General features: G+C 47.0%; 1 protein-coding gene across 1 annotated transcript in view; it reads left to right on the top strand.

Moving 5' to 3' along the window:
- LOC143962293 (complement C3-like) overlaps positions 1–19,119 on the top strand; it is a 298,490-nt gene that overhangs the window by 68,316 nt on the left and 211,055 nt on the right. Inside the window, 3 exon segments of the mRNA XM_077471596.1 lie at positions 10,571–10,612; positions 10,614–10,784; positions 12,115–12,306. Of these exon segments, the coding sequence (XP_077327722.1) occupies positions 10,571–10,612; positions 10,614–10,784; positions 12,115–12,306 (405 nt within the window).

The following is a 19,119-nucleotide window of genomic DNA, read 5'->3' as shown; positions in this document are numbered from 1 at the left end:
TCTTACCACGGGGGTGGCCCCCATTTTTTTTTCTTTTTGCAGGATCCTTCCTTTGGGCAGCAGCTGATTAGGCCCTGGGTGTGCTGGGGGCCCTGGAGGGGTAGGGGGCACGTAGACTGGGACCAGATGTTGGGCTGCCTGGCCTCGCTCGGTGCCGGCTGTGGGTTGCCCTCTCCTCTTCTCTGGAGTGTACAGCCTGTCCAGGTGGGCCTGATACCCTTACAAGTCCCCTGAATTGTGGATGCTGCCTTGTTGGCGAACGGCCCCCCTGACCCCCTTTTTTGTTCAGTTTGTAACCTAAGCCTAATGCCCCTTTTCATTTTGGGAGTGAGGCCCCCTCCAATTTGGGTGGGGGGTGGGGGGTGGTGGGGTGAGGGTTGGGGTTGGGCTTTTTGTTTTGTTTAATCATGTTATTGCTTGTATGAGTCGGCTTGTTATATGTCCTATCTGCATCATGCTCTACATAGGAATTGTATTACAGATGGTACAGACTGGCGGTGTGATGGGAGCTCGGTGGCTCCTATAGGTATTTCTTAGCCCTGCAGAGTGGTATGTGGAGCTTAATGTCTTATTGTAATATTGTATCCTGGAACAGTCTGAACTCTAAGATTTAAGAGATCACTGGTGTTCCAGTTTTTGCAAAAGTATTCTCCCTACGTCTGTATTTTACAGGAGACGCACCTGACAGGGGGTAGAGTTATGAGTTTGCATAGACACTGGGTGGGTTACTTCTATCACTTGACCTACTCAAATCTAGCGAGGGGAGTGAGTATCCTTATACGCAAGTCTCTGCCTTTCCAACTCTTGGCCCTGGAGGTGGACCCGGTAGGGCGCTTTGTCATCATTCACGCCAATATCATGTCGTTGGAGGTGGTGATGGTGGGTCTGTATGTGCCCCCGCCAGCTTCCATGTCCTTGTTATATCAGATAGTAGCAAAACTTACGCAATATGACATGGATAATATCCTACTGCTGGGGGACTTTAATATGGTCCCGGACCCCACAATGGACAGACTGTCGCAGTCCTCTGGCCCTGCTGCGGCGCTGAGGGCCTGGGCGGAGGTGTTTAATCTCACTGACGTCTGGCATTGGCGACATCCCCGACTGAGGGCATTTACCTGCCACTCAGCAACATACAAAACGTTTTCCAGGATTGACCTGGTGTACTCGGGGTGTCCAGCCCTTTCTAGAGTGAAGAACATTTCTATTTTGCCTAGAGGGGTCTCGGACCATGCCCTGGTCTCCCTGATGCTGGACTTATCCTATCCCCATCAGAGAGTCTGTGCCGCCTCTCGCTGTTCTGGCTCGCTGACCCACGAATTGAAATCCCGAGTAAGGCAGACATTATGTATTTCTGGAATACGCGGGATAGAGATGTTCCCATCCCGGATACATGGGATGCCTTCAAAGTTTGTATGCGTGGGCACTTTCAGGCTCACATTGGTAAGGTCCGAAGGGAAGCTTTTGAGAGCGGAGGAAAAGGTTCGATCTCTGGAAACTATATATGTTGGTGACCACACCCCTCGGGCGTACTCTAGCTTTAGGCAAGCCCTGAGGGATGTCAACCTTTTGCGAGCCTCTGCTACGAAGATCCGCTTGCTCCACCAGAGCCAGAGAATTTTTGAGCAGGGCGAGCGCAATGGCAGGTTGTTAGCATGGTTGTCCCGGGAGCACGCATCCCCGGTTTCTATATTGCGAATCACGTCACCCGATGGGGAAACCCCTACTGACTAGTCTCAAATTAATGCTAGATTTGCCTCTATAGTTCTAGGGCCCAGTGTACAGCTGAGGAACTAAGTACCTATTTGGATCAAGTGGACCTGCCGTGTCTTACTGATGCTGCAAGGGAGGCTCTGGATAGACCCCTGACATTATCGGAAGTCCAAATGGCGGTTAAATCACTACAGGGTTGGAAAACGCCGGGCTCTGATGGGTTCCCAGCAGAGTTTTTTAAACACTACGCAGAGGATATCCTACAAATATTTAGAGAGGTTTTGTTGAGGGTGGAGTACTACCGGGGTCGATGTCGGAGGCAGTCATCGTGGTCCTCCCTAAGCCTGGCAAGAATCCTGAACTGTGTTCGTCATATTGGCCCATATCGCTCCTGAATTTAGATCTGAAAATCTTGGCAAAGGTTCTGGCGCGCCGCCTGAACATGATAATCACAGCTTTAGTTCACCCGGACCAGTCCGGGTTCATGCCGGGCAGAGGGACAGATATTAACATACGGAGACTGCTGACGCATATGGATAGGGCTCAGGAGGATAGCCTTGGGGTGGTGGTGTCCTTGGACGCCGAAAAACCCTTTGATTTGGTAGAATGGGAATACCTCTACGCTGTCCTCCGGAAATTTGGATTTGGCCCTGTGTTTATCCAGTGGCTGCGCTTGATGTATGCCTTGCCTAGTGCCCGTATCCGCACCAACAACTAACTCTCACGGGCCTTCCCATTGGGAAGGGGTACCCGGCAGGGATGCCCGCTATCACCTGGGCTTTTTGCCTTGGCAGTGGAGCCTCTGGCCACAAGAATTTGAGATGCACCTACGGTTCGGGGAAATCGGGTGGGAGTGGTGGAGGAGAAGATATCCTTTTATGCGGATGACCCTAACGGGCCTAGGCCTTCTATGCAGAATCCGCTAGTCTGGGTGGATAGTTTTAAATACTTGGGGATATGGATGGGTGGACCGGCGGCTAGGTACATGGAACTTAACCTGAATCCGCTGTTGCTCCACTTCTCCAGGCGCTGCATGGAATGGAAGTCCCTACACCTGACCCCAGTGGGTAGAGTGAATCTACTTAAAATGGTATTCCTACCGAAATTCCTCTATCTCTTTAGAAATAGCCCGATTGAGATCCCTGTGACCTACTTTAACAAAATAAAGTCTATAGTCTCCTCCTTTGTATGGTTGGGCAAGGTGCCACGACTGGCGCTGTCCACCCTGCAGGTATCAGTGGGGCAGGGCGGGCTCGCCCTCCCCAACTTCCATCACTACTACTGGGAGGCGGTGCTGGTAACCGCTCGGTGTTGGTTCTTGCAACCGAGGGACAACCCGGCGGTGACCCTGGAGGCCGCGATACTGGGGTACTATGCTGCCCTTAGTAACCTGATATTCCGAAGTGTCAGAGCTCATCCCAACATCACTAGCCTGATGCGCACGACTGTCAGGGTCTGGGGCCGGACTCGGGTGATACATCAGACCCCAGGTGGGGTCTCCCCTCATATGCCCCTGTGGGGTAACCCTAATCTGTCCCACTTTCGTGGTATTCCAGACCCACAGGTCTGGGCTAAAAGAGGAATAGTGACCTTGAAACATGTAGTGACTGGGGGTAGGTTGAGTACGTTCCCGGAACTTAAAACTAAATATAACCTGCCGAATTGGATGTTTTTCCGGTTCTTGCAAGTGAGGCATGCCTTCCAACACCAGGTCCCGGGTGGGGTGGTACTTGGGACGGACCCTATTGAGACACTGTTAACCACCAAGCTCCTAATGGCTCCACTTTCTACAATTAATTTCCATTTGACAGCCTCTAGGCCTCCTAAACTGCCCAAGTTATATACTAAATGGAAAAGGGACATACCATCTCTTACGGTAGAATATTGGGAGTCCTGTGTCTCCTCCTACGTCTCGACCTTGATTTCGGCTAGGGACCATTTTATACAGCTGAAATTTTTGCACCGGGTTTACTTTACGCCACAGAGATTGGCAGCTATCTATGGGGACAGGTCCCCCGACTGTGCTAGATGTGGAAGCGAGGAGGCCACTTTTATCCACATGGTATGGTCTTGCCCCGCACTACAGGGATTATGGGAACAGATTCTAGCAGATATTAATCAGACGGCTGAAAGTTCCCTCCTGTTGAAACCAGAAAATGTGCTTTTAAATGTGATAGACGCCATACTGTTGGGAAATATAGGAAACTGTTTGTGGCCTTTGCCACATACTATGCCCGGAGGGAGGTGTTGTTGAAATGGAAATCCAAGCTCCCGCCCACCATTACCGCTTGGAGAAATACCTTGAATACTGTTTTACCACTGTATAAGAATACATATGTCAATAGGAATTGTCCGCAAAAGTTTGACAAGATCTGGTCCTCCTGGATAGACTTGTGGGGTTCCCTGCCGTTGGATCTCTCTCCCCCTGATCCAGATGGGGACTTATGATTCAGCGGCGGGAAATGAAAAATGTGAATTTGGTGTTTACTGCTTCCCCCTCTTGGTGTCCCCCTTCCCTGCCCCCCCCCTGGCCCCTGTCCCGTCCTTTCCCCTCTTCTGCCCCCCCCCCCGGTGCTCCTTTCCTTATTGGAACCTGCACAGTTTCCCTCTCCCCTATTGGTATTTCCCCCCCTCCCCCTTTTTTCTTTTTCCCTCTTCCATCCTTATTATAAGCAGTGCAAATATGTTGGTATGCTGTCCAGTTCCCAAGCACGTTTCTTGCCCATGACCAGTATGTGATGATTTGTACTCTGTTGATGTATGTGCACTGATGTTTCGCATTGAATGACTGTATACCATAAGCTGACCTGTATGCATTGACCTTGAATAAAGTTCACTTTCGTAAAAAAAAAAAAAAAAAAAGAATGCTTGGTTGAAAAGCTGAAGAGTCATCTTGAGGCGGAGACATCAAAAAAATATCTTTTAGAGTCCTTTCCGTTAATCTTGAAAACAGTGAAATACATGGCTAAGGCTTCGGCTGAATCAATTAGGATGGCAGCCAGTTCATCAGCCCTGGTGAATTCAGTCAGACGGGCTGTTTGGCTAAAAACTTGGTCAGGCGACACAGCCTCCATGATTAGATTGTGTGGCCTACCCTTCTCAGGGGATCTTCTTTTCGGTCCAGATCTGGAAACAATCTTGGATAGGACAGCTGACAAGAAGAAGGCTTTCCCCACCAAATAGAAGCAAACAGCTAAAAATAATTTTTGTGCTGTTCCACACAGCCCCGTAAAGGTAGGGAAGATAACAAGAACAGTTGGGCCCCCAAAAAGGGTAAGGGTAGAGGAGGAGTTCTTTTCAGATCTCCCCCAGACCAGCCACTCAAAAGCAAGTGACAGCCTTGTTCCAGTAGGGGGAAGATTGTCTGTCTTCCTCATACAATGGAACAGAACATCTCAGAGCCTGTTTGTAAGAAACAGTATCGCTCAGGGATACAGTCTGGAGTTCCCAGAGCCTCCTCTAAGCAGATTTTATATTACGTTATATCTTCCAAGAGTCCAAGACAAAGCTTCAGCAATGATGAGCCTATTACAGGATCTGATCCAGCAGGAAGTTATCGTTCAGGTCCCGAAACATCAGGAGGGCTGAGGCTTTTATTCCCACATCTTTCTGGTAAAAAAGCCTTGGGGGAAGTATCAATTGATCCTGAATCTAAAAATCGTAAACAGATCAATTTGTTACAAACATTTCCGCATGGACACAATCCATTCAATAACAAAATTGTTGACTCCAGACTGCTTCATGGCATCCCTAGACCTGAGGGATGCCTACTTACACTTTCCGATTGCCCAGGTTTCCCAACATTTCCTCCGATTAGCTGTCAACCTGGGGTCATCGGTTTGGCATCTTCAGTTCCAAGCTCTGCCTTTAGGACTCTCTTCTTCACCTAGGATTTTCACAAAAATAATGGCGGTAGCCCTGGAGCCTCTGACGTTAAGCGGAATGTCAGTCATTCCATATCTGGATGACCTGTTATTCGTTGCAGACTCCAGGGAGCAGGTGGTGACAAATCTTCAGATATCACAGATACACCTCAGGAACCTAGGGTGGGTCCTCAACCTGGAGAAGTCAAATCTAGAACCAAGTCAAGAAATTTTATTCCTGGGTTATACAATCAATTCAGTGCTCCAGAAAGTTTTCTTACCACAGGCGAAGTTGGAAAACATCTTTTCAGCAGTGAAACAAATTCAAAAAAAATTTCAATCTCAGTCCGATTGGCCATGGCAGTATTAGGACTTCTCACGGCATCGATCCCAGCCATACAGAGGGCCAGGTTTCATTCCAGACCACTCCAGTTGAACATCCTACAGACATGGTCGCATCAGGTCTCACTGGAAAAACAGATCATACTTACCTCAAAGGTGAAACGAGCACTTTGGTGGTGGAGGGACTGACGGAGGGGCTTTCCTGGGTCTTTCCACTAGACAAACGTCTAACAACAGACGCAAGTTCCTAGGGTTGGGGATCCCACCTGGATGGTCTAACATCTAAAGGGACTTGGTCAAAGACAGAGGCCCGAAGGTCATCAAACTGACGAGAACTAAAAGCCATCTTTCTGGGTCTCCTAGCCTTTCATCAAACGGTGAAGGGACATCACGTTCAGATCCTTTTGGACAATATGACTGCTGTAACATACGTGCACAAGCAGGGAGGAACCAGGAGCAGAGGTCCTATGGAACTAGCCAGTCAACTATTCTCCTGGGCAGAACAGAATGTGGCCTCTCTGTTGGCAATTTAGCTAAAGGGTTCTCAGAATCTGCTAGCAGACCTACTCACCAGGAGGAGGATGTTGGAAGCAGAGGGGAGCCTGAGTCAGGAATTTTTTCTGATGATCTCCAGAGCATGGGGGCAACCCCAAGTAGACCTGTTCGCAAGCCAACTGAATCTCAAAGGCTCAGAACTTCTTTTCTCTTCACCGAAAAGACCAAGCCATAGGCATAGATGCTCTCGCACATCCATGGCATTACCAACTGTGCTATGCATTTCCCCCTTTCCCTCTGATACCGATGGTCTTAAGGAAGTTCAGAGAAGAAAGGACCAACATGATCCTGGCAATGCCCTTTTGGCCAAAATGACCCTGGCTCGCAACACTACTAAATTTGGCCACAGAACCTCCCTGGAAGCTGCCGCTCACTGAGGACCTTCTAACACAGGGCTTGGTGTGTCATCAGGAAGCAGACCGGTTACATCTAACTGCTTGGCTTCTGAGGAAGATCTCCTACAATCCAAGGGTTTATCTGATAAATTAGTAAAGACCCTACTTTCCAGCAGAAAGGAGGTAACTCGGGCCATATACCTGAAGGTCTGGAAGAAGTTTAATTCCTATTGTACCATTAAAGCTTTCAGGTAAAAAGCGTTGCATCAGTCCTTGAATTTCTCCATGATGGAATGGAAAAAGGATTGGCAGCCAGCACCCTAAAAACACAGGTGGCGGCTCTTTCAGTTTATTTTGAAAAAACTCTATCCAGAGAAGCTTTAATTTCAAGACTCTTCAGGAGTCAGTTCTCAGTTGGGATTTATCTATCCTTTTATAGGGTCTCATGGGGACACCGTTTGAACCCTTACAGGAAGCATCGTTAAAAAATTTTGTTCTGAAAACAATCTTTTTAATTACTTCGCCAAGAGGAGTCAGCGAGCTTCAGGCCCTGGCAGTCACCTTTTCTTAAAGTTTTTCAAGACCGGGTGTTTTTTCAGACAGACCCAGCTTTTCTGGGTCTGTCTGAAAAACAAGAAATAGTGTTGCCCACTTTCTCCTCGACTCCTGCCATTACAGGAGAAGAAGCATTCCATACTTTGAATGTAAGGAGATGCCTACTTCAATTTTTATCAATCACTAAGGAATTTTGAAAATTAAATGCTCTATTTGTGATTTTCTCAGGCCCTTGTAAAGGGGAGAAAGCTTCCAAAAGCACACTGGGCAGATGGCTTAGATGGGCAATTCCAGAGGCCTATGGAGCTAAAGGAGAAATACCCCCCTCAGGTATTGCTGCTCATTCCACAAGATCAACGGCAGTTTCCTAGGCTGAAAGGGCCGGTGCTACACCTGATCAAATTTGCAAGGCGGATACTTGGTCCAATTACTCAACATTTCTCCGACATTACAGGTTAGACCTAGTCTGCCGCAGATCAAGCCTTCAGCAGGAAGTTACAGCAGGCAGTACTCGCACCCTAGGGTAAGTTTCTCGGTTATCCTCTCCAAGGATGTCCTGAAAGGTGATTTGAGAAAGGTATAGTTAGACTTACCGGTGACGGTATTTCTAAGAGCCTTTCAGGACAATCGCTATTTCCCTCCCTTTGTATCTTTGAGGTGGTGTAAGTGTCTATCATGGTTGTTTGTGGTTTTCTGTGCTTTGTTTTCCAGTTGTCAGAGACCACAATAACTGAGGCCATGGTGGAAGAGGAGGGATTTAAAGGCGGCATGTGTTTCCTGGAAAAGAGGCGGCGCTGCGCTCTCTCCAAGGTTGTCCTGAAAGGCTCTTAGAAATACCATTGCCGGAAAGTCTAACTATGCCTTTTTTTTTGTTAATTCTCCTTTAAGAGGGTGTGGCAGGAGGTGTGTCCTATGCCTACATATGTTTATTAGTAGGTGTCCCTCATTCCCATCTCAAAATGTTGGGAGGTATGCTAATGGTGTTTGACTCTCCTAATGACAGGAAAGGTCATACTGGTGGTTTGCTACTTTCTTTCCTCTTCGGTATGAGAAATAAGGAGGATCAGCCCCACACAAAGTTTAAAAATCTTAATGAAAGTTAACATGAGCTGCTGACATTGAACGTGCTCATTCAACCCACCCAGAGAAGGGCCTTTGATTGAGTGTCACAGTGGGTTGCAAATTGGCTCTCTGTCACCAACACTGGGTGATCAGTGCACATTTCAGGGATTTTAACAAACTTTGCAGCAGAGTCCTACTCTTTTTTGTTCTAAAGAAAAAGCTGTTTATGTTACCATTGGGTTGATTTACTAAAGGCAAATCCACTCTGCACTACAAGTGCACTTGGAATTGTAGTCACTATAAAACTGAGGGGGAGATCTGAAATAATGCTGTTTTTTATTTTCCTTGCTGTCCCACTCAGATCTACAGCGACTGCACTTCCAAGTGCACTTGTAGTGCAAAGTGGATTTTCCTTTAGTAAATAAACCCCCATATCCTTTTTGGACTGATTCTGAAAAGGAAGCCTGGTTCATTATAATGATATGGTACACTTTCAATTTTCTGTTGAAAGAAGTTGCAGGGTCTGCATCCCTTTAGAAGTATTTTACCCTTGGGGATTATCTCACCAAAACCGAAATTCGTACTGCAGTGGATGACAAAAATGTTAATTGTATCTTAGTGAAGACTTCTGGGAAAATCAGTGAGCCAATTGCACATGGAGTAAATTACATTTCTGAGGGGCGTGCTATACAACAACAATGTAGAGAATGCCTTCAGGTTGCCATATCGTATTGAATTTTTTTCAAAAATACAGATTGAAAAGAAATGGTACTAGTTAATAACTTTCAACTACAATATTACTTATTTAGCAATCGTACATGATTTAGATGTAGCACCCTGGTGTTTAGGCAGGGTTGCTAGTAAATTTAGTTTGCCAGGTGGTAGTTGCCCTGGTTAATTGTTAGCAGATGCACTGATTCCTCTCTAGTTCTGGACTTGCTGCACCTTCTCGCTTCTGTCACTAGGTGGCGTTATGCTGGTGACATTAGATGGGCCAGATCAGGTTATGAATGAATGGGGTGTCTCAGCCATTTGGCGGTGGTTTCTTTAGCCCCTTGGCCTGCTGAGAGAGCCTATTTATTTGGGTGGAGTCAGGTGATCCATGCTCTGTGTCACCTGTACAGCTGTCTGAGTGAACGTGTGTTATGCTGCTCCGGCTGCTAGGCCGGATGCCTGAAGCCTATTGTGGGCACAGCTGGCTGCTAGGCTGTCTGAGGTCCTATCCTGAAGCAGGAGAAGCAGCGCAGGTTTGGGACTGCAGGAATAGAGTCCAAACGAGAGTAAAGGTACAGATGGATGGGGAACCAGTAGTGGTCAGAGGTAGAGGGGAAGCTGTCACCACTAAGGGACCAATCACCTTGTTACCGGAGACCACTGTGAGTAAGCTGGAGCCAGTACCAGCAGTCTTCTCACCAGCCGAGCACGGTGAAGAAGTGGGAAAACTTCAGCAAGTGCCAAGCCAGGAACCCAGCGGGACAGCAGAGGTGATGTTTGAGGAGCATCAGTGAGTGCCAAGCCAGGGACCTAGGTCAGCAGTTGTGGAGCTTGAGGAGTATCTGTGGGTGCCAAGCCAGGGACCCAGCAGGGAAGCGGGAGTGGTGCTTGAGGAAGATACTGAGTTATGGAAGTGGAAGAGCTCAGGAGATCCAGTGGTGATTGAGTCTGAGAGTCTATTGAGAGACTGGGAGCTCAGTGAGTGAAGACCTACAGTGAGAGACTGTAGTCTTACCTATACAGAAGTGGTGTCTGGCTGGAGGTATTCCACTGTATAGCAATCTAACTATAGAAGTCTCGGAGTCTGCCAATTATCATTGCATCTACTCAAGGGTGTCCTGGCCCTAACCCTCTCTCCCACAATTCTTGTTCAAGAGACAATACATCTCTTTGCATTCAAAAAGTGTTTGGAGCCCATCACTCCATCTTATTACACCCACCATGCTTTGTAAACCACTCTACAGAGAAGGATGTCAGCTCTCCCTGACTCTGGAGGTCCCCATTAGGCATATAGAGGTCCGGGAGGTCGCTACATATATACAAATATATAGCATATTTTTTTTTATTTGTGTTATTATTTTTGTGAAAGTAGTGCTATCCTTTTAACCAGATTTGTACACCTCTTTACCAAATCAACTTCCCTTTTAACAGGTGAAGACAACAATAGGAGGACTAGATGAAAAACTCCAGGCCTTCCGAGAAAGCCACCATAACTTCATACCAACCAGAAAGTGGAAAGGGAAACTATCTACACTTGACTATCGATACCAATGTGGCAAAGCCGAACAAACGACTTTTCATAAACTTTTATTTATTGATAAGACCTCCTACAGACCAAGACAAAGTTCAGTATTTTACATATCTGGTAAGTTCATATTCTGAGGGATAAGGAAGGAATTTTTTCCCTGTTGGAGCAAATTGAAATTGAACATTCCTTCATTTGGGTTTTTTCCTTCCTCTGGATCAACTATGGGTATAAGATTGTATATATAGATGTTTTCAACTTATGTATTATTTTTTTATTGGTTGAACTAACTGGCTTTTCAAAATCACCAGGGTTTTATTACAATTTGGAAGGTCTTTATATGTTTTCAGCATAAGATTTTTCAGCGCCAAGAAGGACATTTTCTTTAACCATACATATATGGTACTGTCACATGAGCACCGAGAGAGGAAAATTAGCAAATGCTTTCTCCTGCCTGCCAAATACATTTCATTTTCTCTGGACTGGAGCACAAGGGTCGCTTTAAGGCTCATGCTCTTCCTTATTGCCTATACACAAAGGGATGGGGATGCTCATCGATCCTCATCGACCTCATATGGCCACATGACCATAATATACCAGTGTCATTGACCTGATATGACCAAGCAGCCAATGAAGTCAATGATGTCACAGGCATCCTCACCCCTTTGTAAAATCAGCTGTGGGGCATAGAATCCCCCACTAGCATTTCATTGCACCAAGAAAAAAAGCTGACTTTAGACCTGAACATGAGAATTTCCTACCCAATACCGGAAGTTACAAAGGTGCAGAGATGCTTGTGACATCATTGATTTAACATTGTCACATGGCCATATTAGGTCAATGACCCTAACATGAAATGGCCATGTGGCCATATCAGGTCAATGATGTCACAACCATCCCTGACCCTTTGTTAATTCAACTGTAAGGCGGGGAATGCCCTACTTAAATGTTGTTGGGACCAAGAATGACAGCTGGCTTCAGTGTTCAGAATGGAACACTGGAATTACCCACCCTTCAGCAGATGTTACAAAGGAGTGTGGATGCTGGTGACATCATTTATCTTATATGGTCATATTATTTCATTGTCATTGACTTAATATAGCCACATGGCTATTAGGTCAAAGATGTTGCAAGTATTTTTGAACCTTTTTAATATCAGCTGTGTGGTGGAGAATCCCCTGCCTGTATCTCCTTGGACCAAAAATGAAAGCTGGCTTCAGGGTCTCTATTTCTGATCAGCAATGGACTTCTTTATATGTCATATCAACCTGCTTTAAGCTGTTTTTTTAATTTCTGTAGATTTGTTTGACAAGAGAATCAGTTCTGGTATTAACAAAAGCTCATCAATGAGTGTCCTATATTGAGAAGTGTCAAGATTTTATTTATGTAGACTACTGAAAGGTCCAACTTAAAATGTAATTCCACTAATGACTACTGTTTTTTTTCCCAGATCCTCAGCAAAGGCAGAATAATGACTGTGGGCAAGCAGAAGCGAGATAAAGGCCAAAGCCTTGTCTCTATGTCACTCATTGTGACAAAGGACTTAATCCCATCATTTCGTATTGTGGCATACTATACCATTGAAAACGAGATTGTGTCGGATTCCCTCTGGGTGGATGTGGTTGATGAATGCATGGGAACGGTAAGGTGGCCAGTTTGGATGGAAGAAAAAACATTTTGAATAGCAGAAAACACACCTGTGAATTGTGCAATTTAAAAAAAAAGTCAAGACACTTTTTTTTTTTTTTTTTTTCAATTGTATATTTATTGAACATTTTTCAAAAAGAAATTACACAGGGAAGTACAACAACAAATGATTGTCAGTGTCAGCAATGTAACAGGCCGTAGGCCAAAGAGCAGATAAAAAAAAAAAAAAAAAGGAAAAATAAGCAGATAATGAACAGAAAATAAACACAGTGGAATATTGGTCAGGCAATATCAAGTCACAGGCTCAATCAAAGCAGTAATGCATCCAGCAGCGTGGGGAACGGGGGGGGGGGGGAGAGTTAGGAGGGGGGGGCGTAAGGGAGAGTCCAATGGATGGGTAGGCCAGATAGCTACATGTCTGCAAGAAAGCACAGCCAACCACTGGATCTGGAGTATGCTCTCTCCGGGAGAAGCCTATACCAGACCGAGGCATCCCCGGGGAAAGAACATATACCGGCGAGGGGGGGGGGGTGGGGGGCAAAGAAAAAAAAAACATCCAATAAGCTTCAAGGGGGGGTCGTAGGGAGTCCCGGGTTAAGGTGGGAATGATCCCATAAATCCCAGACCCGGGAAAACCTAGGTAAAGTATCGTGAATAATAGCTGTAAGGTGCTCCATCCTGCGGATCTGTTCCAGTGTTTGCAATATCTGTGGGAGCGTTGGTGGGGACTGCGACAACCATCTGATTGGTATAGCCCGTCTCGCTGCTAATAAAATATAGCCTAAGAGTTTCTGAACATTGGCAGACATATCGGGAAAGGGTAAGCCTAACAGAAAGTGGATTGGGGTTAGAGGAAGGATGGTGTCGGACAGTTCCTGCAAATATATATGGACCGAGGACCAGAAAGGTTTGATAAGCGAACATTCCCAAAAAATGTGGAAAAGGGATCCAGTAGTCTTCCGACATCTCCAGCAAAGAGGGGAAGCCCGAGGATCATATTTATGGAGAAGCTGTGGGGTTCTGTACCAAAACATTAAAATTTTATATATTGTCTCTTTCTGTTCTACACAACGAGACGATTTAGAGGCAGTCTCCCAAATCTTCAGCCACTGGGGGGTGGTAATGGACTGGCCAAGAAGCCGAGACCACTTACGCATGTAAAGGTGATCCGGGCCAGAGAGAGAGGGAGAGGCCTGTAAATACTTGTAGAGCTCAGAGATGAGTCCCGTTTGGTTTGGGCCTTGGGAACAGAGAAGTTCAAAAGGGGTAGGTTTATTCAAGGTTAAGGATGGATTTTTGGAGCTAAAGTAATGTCTGATTTGAAGATAGGAATAGAACAAACCCTTGGGGACCTGGAATTTACGTTGAATGTCAGCGAAGGATAGGAGCGAATGTGTAAGTGGATGTACCAAATTACGAAGTTGAAAAATGCCCGCACGCGTCCAAGGGAGCATGCGTGTGTAGGACAGGCTGTCCGGGATGTCAGGGTTGAACAATACGTTCAATAATGGCGAACATGGGGAGGCCAGGGAGAAACGTTGGGCACATTTCTTCCAAATAGAAAGTGTAAATAGCATGGGGTTAAGAGAGAGGTTCCTAAGTTGATGTATGGAGGTTTCCAGTTCCGCCCAAATCAACGAGCAGGGGTGGACCGGGGTGGTAATGCTCATTTCAATGTCAGACCATACACTGGACGACATTCTATGGGACCATACTATAACCGGTTTTAGATGTGTAGCATAATAATATTTAAGGAGGTCTGGGGCCCCCAGTCCCCCCCTAGCTCTGGGGGTAAACACTACAGAACTAGCTATCCTGTGGGCTTTATAGCGCCAGATAAAGTTGAGAAAGGACCTCTGAGTTGCTTTGAGTTGGGACATAGGAACAGGGATTGGCAGTGTTTCGAATAGGTACAAAAGCCGTGGCATAATAGACATTTTCAAGACATTGATGCGACCCAAGAGGGAAATGGGATACAAGTCCCATTGTCGCAAGAGTCGGTCAATGTCCCGAAAAAGTGGTGGGAAATTAGCATGATACAGGCTGGAATAGGTAGAGGTAAGGTTAACCCCTAGGTATTTGAGGGAGTCCGTACACCAACGGTAAGCGAAATCGCGCTGCAAAGAAGCAAGATCCGCAGGGGGAATAAGGATAGAGAGAGCTTCCGTCTTGGTAGTGTTAATTTTATATCCAGAAATTGAGCTAAATTGGTGTAGGAGAGCATGTAAGGAGGGAAGGGAGGTAAGGGGTCTGGTCAAGGTTAATAGAATATCGTCAGCATATAGTGACAATTTGTACTCTGCGTGGCGTAGTTGCACCCCGCGGATATCAGGATGAATACGGATAGCCGCTGCCAGGGGTTCCAAGCAGAGAACAAAGAGCAAGGGGGACAGTGGACAACCCTGCCTAGTGCCATTACTAAGGGAGAAGGATGGCGATAGGTAGGAGGAGAGTTGGACTTGCGAAGAAGGCCTGGAGTATAGTGCTCTTAAAGCGGCAACGAAGGGACCTGCAATACCAAAGTGAGAGAGCGTGGCAAACATAAACGGCCAGCTGAGTCGATCGAATGCTTTCTGAGCATCAAGGCTCAATATAAGAGCTGGGCGGTTTGTTTTGTTTAGTAGGTCAATCAGATCTATAGTACGTCTAGTATTGTCTCCCACATGTCTAGCTAGTACAAAACCAACTTGGTCTTTATGAATAAGTTGCGGTAGCAAATGGGACAGCCTAATTGCCAATATTTTGGTGAAGATTTTGTAATCGGAATTTAACAGCGCGATAGGCCTGTAGTCTGGGAGGGAGGGGTCTTTATCTGGTTTCGGGATCACAGATACATGAGCATGGAGGAACTGGGGGTCAGGAATGGTGCCTTTCAATAAGGAGGAAAATAGGGAAAGGAGGTGTGGACTCAGCAATGGGAGAAAGGTCTTGTAGTAGGAGTAAGGTAGGCCATCAGGGCCAGGAGCTTTTTGGGTGGGAAGATGTTCCACTACCGCAGCTAGTTCCTCAGGGGAGATGGGAGAGTTTAAAGACGGGAGGTGGTCAGGGGAAAGCCGGGGGAGGGGCAGTGATTCCACGAAGGAGTTAAACTTCTCCTGGGTGAAAGTATATTGATCGTCGGCAAGTAGACAATTATACAGCTTATGGTAGAAGTTGCCAAACGTCTTAGATATAGTGAGAGGACAATAGGTGGAGGAACCGTCGGGTTGCTTAAGGGAGTCAGGATAGGCTTGGAAAGGTCGAGGTTTAAGTTTATTTACTAGTATCCGGTGGGGTTTGTTAGAGTACTCGTAAAACTTCTGTTTTGACCATAGGAGGGATTTGTCTATCTTCTGCATATCCAGTGACCTAAGGAGGTTGCGTAGATAGACAACGGTCCGAAGCCCCGACACCGTGGGAGAGGAGAACAAGCGGTCCTCAGCTTTGCGAAGTTTGAGAAGAGCCGAAGCTCTCTGATGTATAGCGTCTTTTTTAAGTCGAGAGCTTATGGCAATACAGTGCCCCCTGAATACAGGTTTATGCGCCTCCCACAGTGTCGAGGGCTCAGAGACGGAGCCAATGTTGAGTTCAAAATACTCACTAAGGTATGCGGACAGTTGAGCTTTAGTCTCAGGGTTACGTAGGAGGGTCTCATTTAGCCGCCAATGACAGGAGCGGGGGAAGGCTGAAGACAGGGAAAGTTCTAAATGAACAGAGGAATGATCCGACCATGGGACAGGATTAATTTCAGAGGATACAGCATTTGTCAAGAGGGGCGTGGAGATAAAAAAGTGATCCAATCTAGAAAAGAGTTTGTGGGGGTGGGAGTAGAAAGTATAGTGTTTCTGAGTAGGATGTTTAATGCGCCATATATCTAGTAAACGTCGGGCCCTAATAAGTCTGCGGAACGATTTGGAGAGGGTGTCCACGTTGGAAGGGGTTTTAGTGGGGAGCAAAACATGTCTGTCTTTACCTGGGGACATAACCATATTAAAATCTCCACCAATCACTGTAAAAGGGTGTGCATACTTATCTAACATGACAAAAACAGCGTTGAGAAAACGAACTTGACCAGAATTGGGGGCATATACATTTAGGATCGTGACAGGTTGAGACTGAAACATGCAATCCAGAATAATAAATCTGCCCTGGGGGTCCAGGTAAGAAGATTGAATTCGCAACGGGCAGGAGCGGCCAATCAGGATTGCCACGCCTGCCTTGCCAGATGGATCTGAGGCCATAAAAGAGGTCGGAAATGCTTTGCTGGCAAATTTAAGGGAACCCCCAGAACGGAAGTGTGTCTCCTGGATCAGGATCACGTCCGCTTTAGAAGCTTTAAACTCTTTCAGAGCCAACCACCTCTTCCGAACAGAGTTTAAACCTTTCACATTACAGGTAAAAAACTTCAACGACATATCAAAGGAGATAGATAAAAAAGCAGAGAAAGGAGCATAGAACCGTCAATGGAAATTGAGTCCCAGGTGGTAGGGAGGAGAAGGCAAAAGGAGAAGGAGAAACCAGGGGAGAGAAAAGGGGAGAGCCTGACAGCTTGGTATATAGTGGTGAGACAATAATATCGACATTGACATATATCTAGCAAATTGTGGCAGTCGGTCACCAAAGAAACCAAAGGAGACCGAGGCCCGACAAAGAAGAACTTCCCAGAAAAAACTTGTGTATAGATAAACGGTGTCACAAGGATCCGCGAGTCACCGGAAAAAAGCTGCGGACAAAAATTTAAAACGTTAAGAGAAAAAAAACACAAAAAAAGGCAGCCTAGGGGGAGACTGCAGGGGCAGTAGCCCCAAAAAAGGAAAAACCAACAAAAATAAAAATTAACCAAAAATAAAAACGACATCCGTAGAGAAACCCGGAGGAACATAACCTCCAGGAAGCCCGGGTCCGAGCCCAGGACCAAAACAGGGGTCACAAGGACCACCTAGTGTAGGGGGGGTGAGGAGCCCATGGGCCACCCCACACCTTCCATAGCTGGGAAGATCAATTCAGCTACCTATCAAAAGCAAACAGAGCAACATCATGTATAATAACATAATAGACAGAGAGCAATGTATGTACTGAAGTTGCAAACAGTAAAAAAAGAAAAAGGAAGAAGAGCATTAAACATTAACCAGTGCACCCCATGAGTGTCGGGGAGTAAGTGCGGGGGACCCGCCAAGGCATAACAACATAAAACTGCATAACAACATAAAAAAAAAAAAACCTGCACCATGGAGAATCCGACAAGGCCCCCACCAGGGGGGGTAGATAAGCTCAGACTTGTGCCGATATAGTGTCCCTCAAGTCGGGGGTCTGAAGGAAGGTCTCCGTTGAGGGGTAAGATTGGATCTAGCAGGCTTTGGTCGAACCGGGGTCCATATCCGGGCAGGAAGTGCTGATGGCCGAGGTGTAGAGGGAAGTGGAGTAGGTTCTTCGTCTGGGAGAGGGGGGAGTCCAAGGCTGCGCAGAAAGGCATCGCTTTCATGCATGTCACGAAGAGAGAACTGAGTGCCTTCTCGAGTCACTGAGAGGCGAAAGGGAAAACCCCATCTGTAGGGCACCTTGTGGATCTGAAGATGAAGTGTCAAGGGACGTAGATTTCTTCGTCGTGCCAAGGTGATTGGGGAAAGATCATTGAAGATTTGGATTCTGGCACCTTTAAAGTCCAGCTTAGGTTGGTTACGAGTGGCAAGTGTGAGTGCTTCTTTGCTGTCAAAGTAATGGAACCGAACCACCACGTCTCTAGGGTTAGCACCTGTAGGGGGTTTAGGCGCCAGCGACCTGTGGGCCCTGTCCAGTCGCCAATCAATATCTGGAATTCGGGGGGCCACCACATTGAACAGGCTGAGAAGGTAGGGACGGAGATCCTTGTCGTCCACCGCTTCAGGAATGCCTCTAATGCGCAAATTCTGCCTGCGTTCACGATTCTCGAGGTCCTCCTGATGTGTTTGGAGTAGAGAAACAGAGTGTTTAACAGCGGCGTTATCGTCTTCTAACGCTTGAACATATTGGACCAGTTCATCAAACTTAGTCTCTAGAGTGTCCGTGCGGCCGCCTAGTTGGTCAATCTCACCCCTCAGCTCTTTGGCCAGTTTCCCAACTTCCTGAGTAATGGAATGGGTGATAGCTGTCAGCAGGGATTGGAGCTTAGCATCCAGGACATCAGCCGTCAGCAAAGTAGGAGATCCCTGGTCAAGAATGGGAGCAGCCGGACAGGTCAAATCAGGGTCATGGTGGGCTGGAGGGCCTGATGCAGGGTCCCCCTCCGTTTGGGAGGAGGGGATGGACTTATGCAGATAGCGGTCCATGGTGGATGAGGTTTGAGGGAGAAGTACAGAAGCGTAGGACTTTCTTTGATCTCCTATCTTCCCCATGGGGTGCACGGCTGGGCTGAGTAGGTGAGGATGCGACTCCCGGAGGTAGTAAAGCTTAAAATTGCTGAGAAGGAGCCTTAGGAAGGTGGGGGTGGGGGCATGGCCCCAAAATCACATGGTTGCCATATTGAAGGAGTGCTCACATGGTTTGGCAGTCAATAGGCTCGGGCAAGTAGGCCCAGGAGTGGGAGGGGGGGGGCAAGGGAAATGCCGGGAGATCCGGAGGGATGGGGGCAAGACAGTCAGCCCAGGTGAACGTGGGGGGGGGGCGGGGGCACAGGGGGGGGGGGGGTGGCAGCAGAAAAGTACCTGATGAGATGGCAGAGCACTGCGTTGTAGGTCGTGAAGTCCAGGTGGAGGCAGGCACAGTAGCTTGAATGTCACCAGGGCCCTCAGCAGGTTGTACCACAGATGGGGGGCGAGGATAGAAGCAGCCTCTCTCCACAGTAGACACCAGC

This window comes from Lithobates pipiens, unplaced genomic scaffold, assembly GCF_037356315.1.
Source record: "Lithobates pipiens isolate NorthernLeopardFrog02 unplaced genomic scaffold, aLitPip1_a1.2 Scaffold_8, whole genome shotgun sequence".
NCBI lineage: Eukaryota > Metazoa > Chordata > Amphibia > Anura > Ranidae > Lithobates > Lithobates pipiens.
This window is presented reverse-complemented; position numbering and strand designations above follow the sequence as displayed.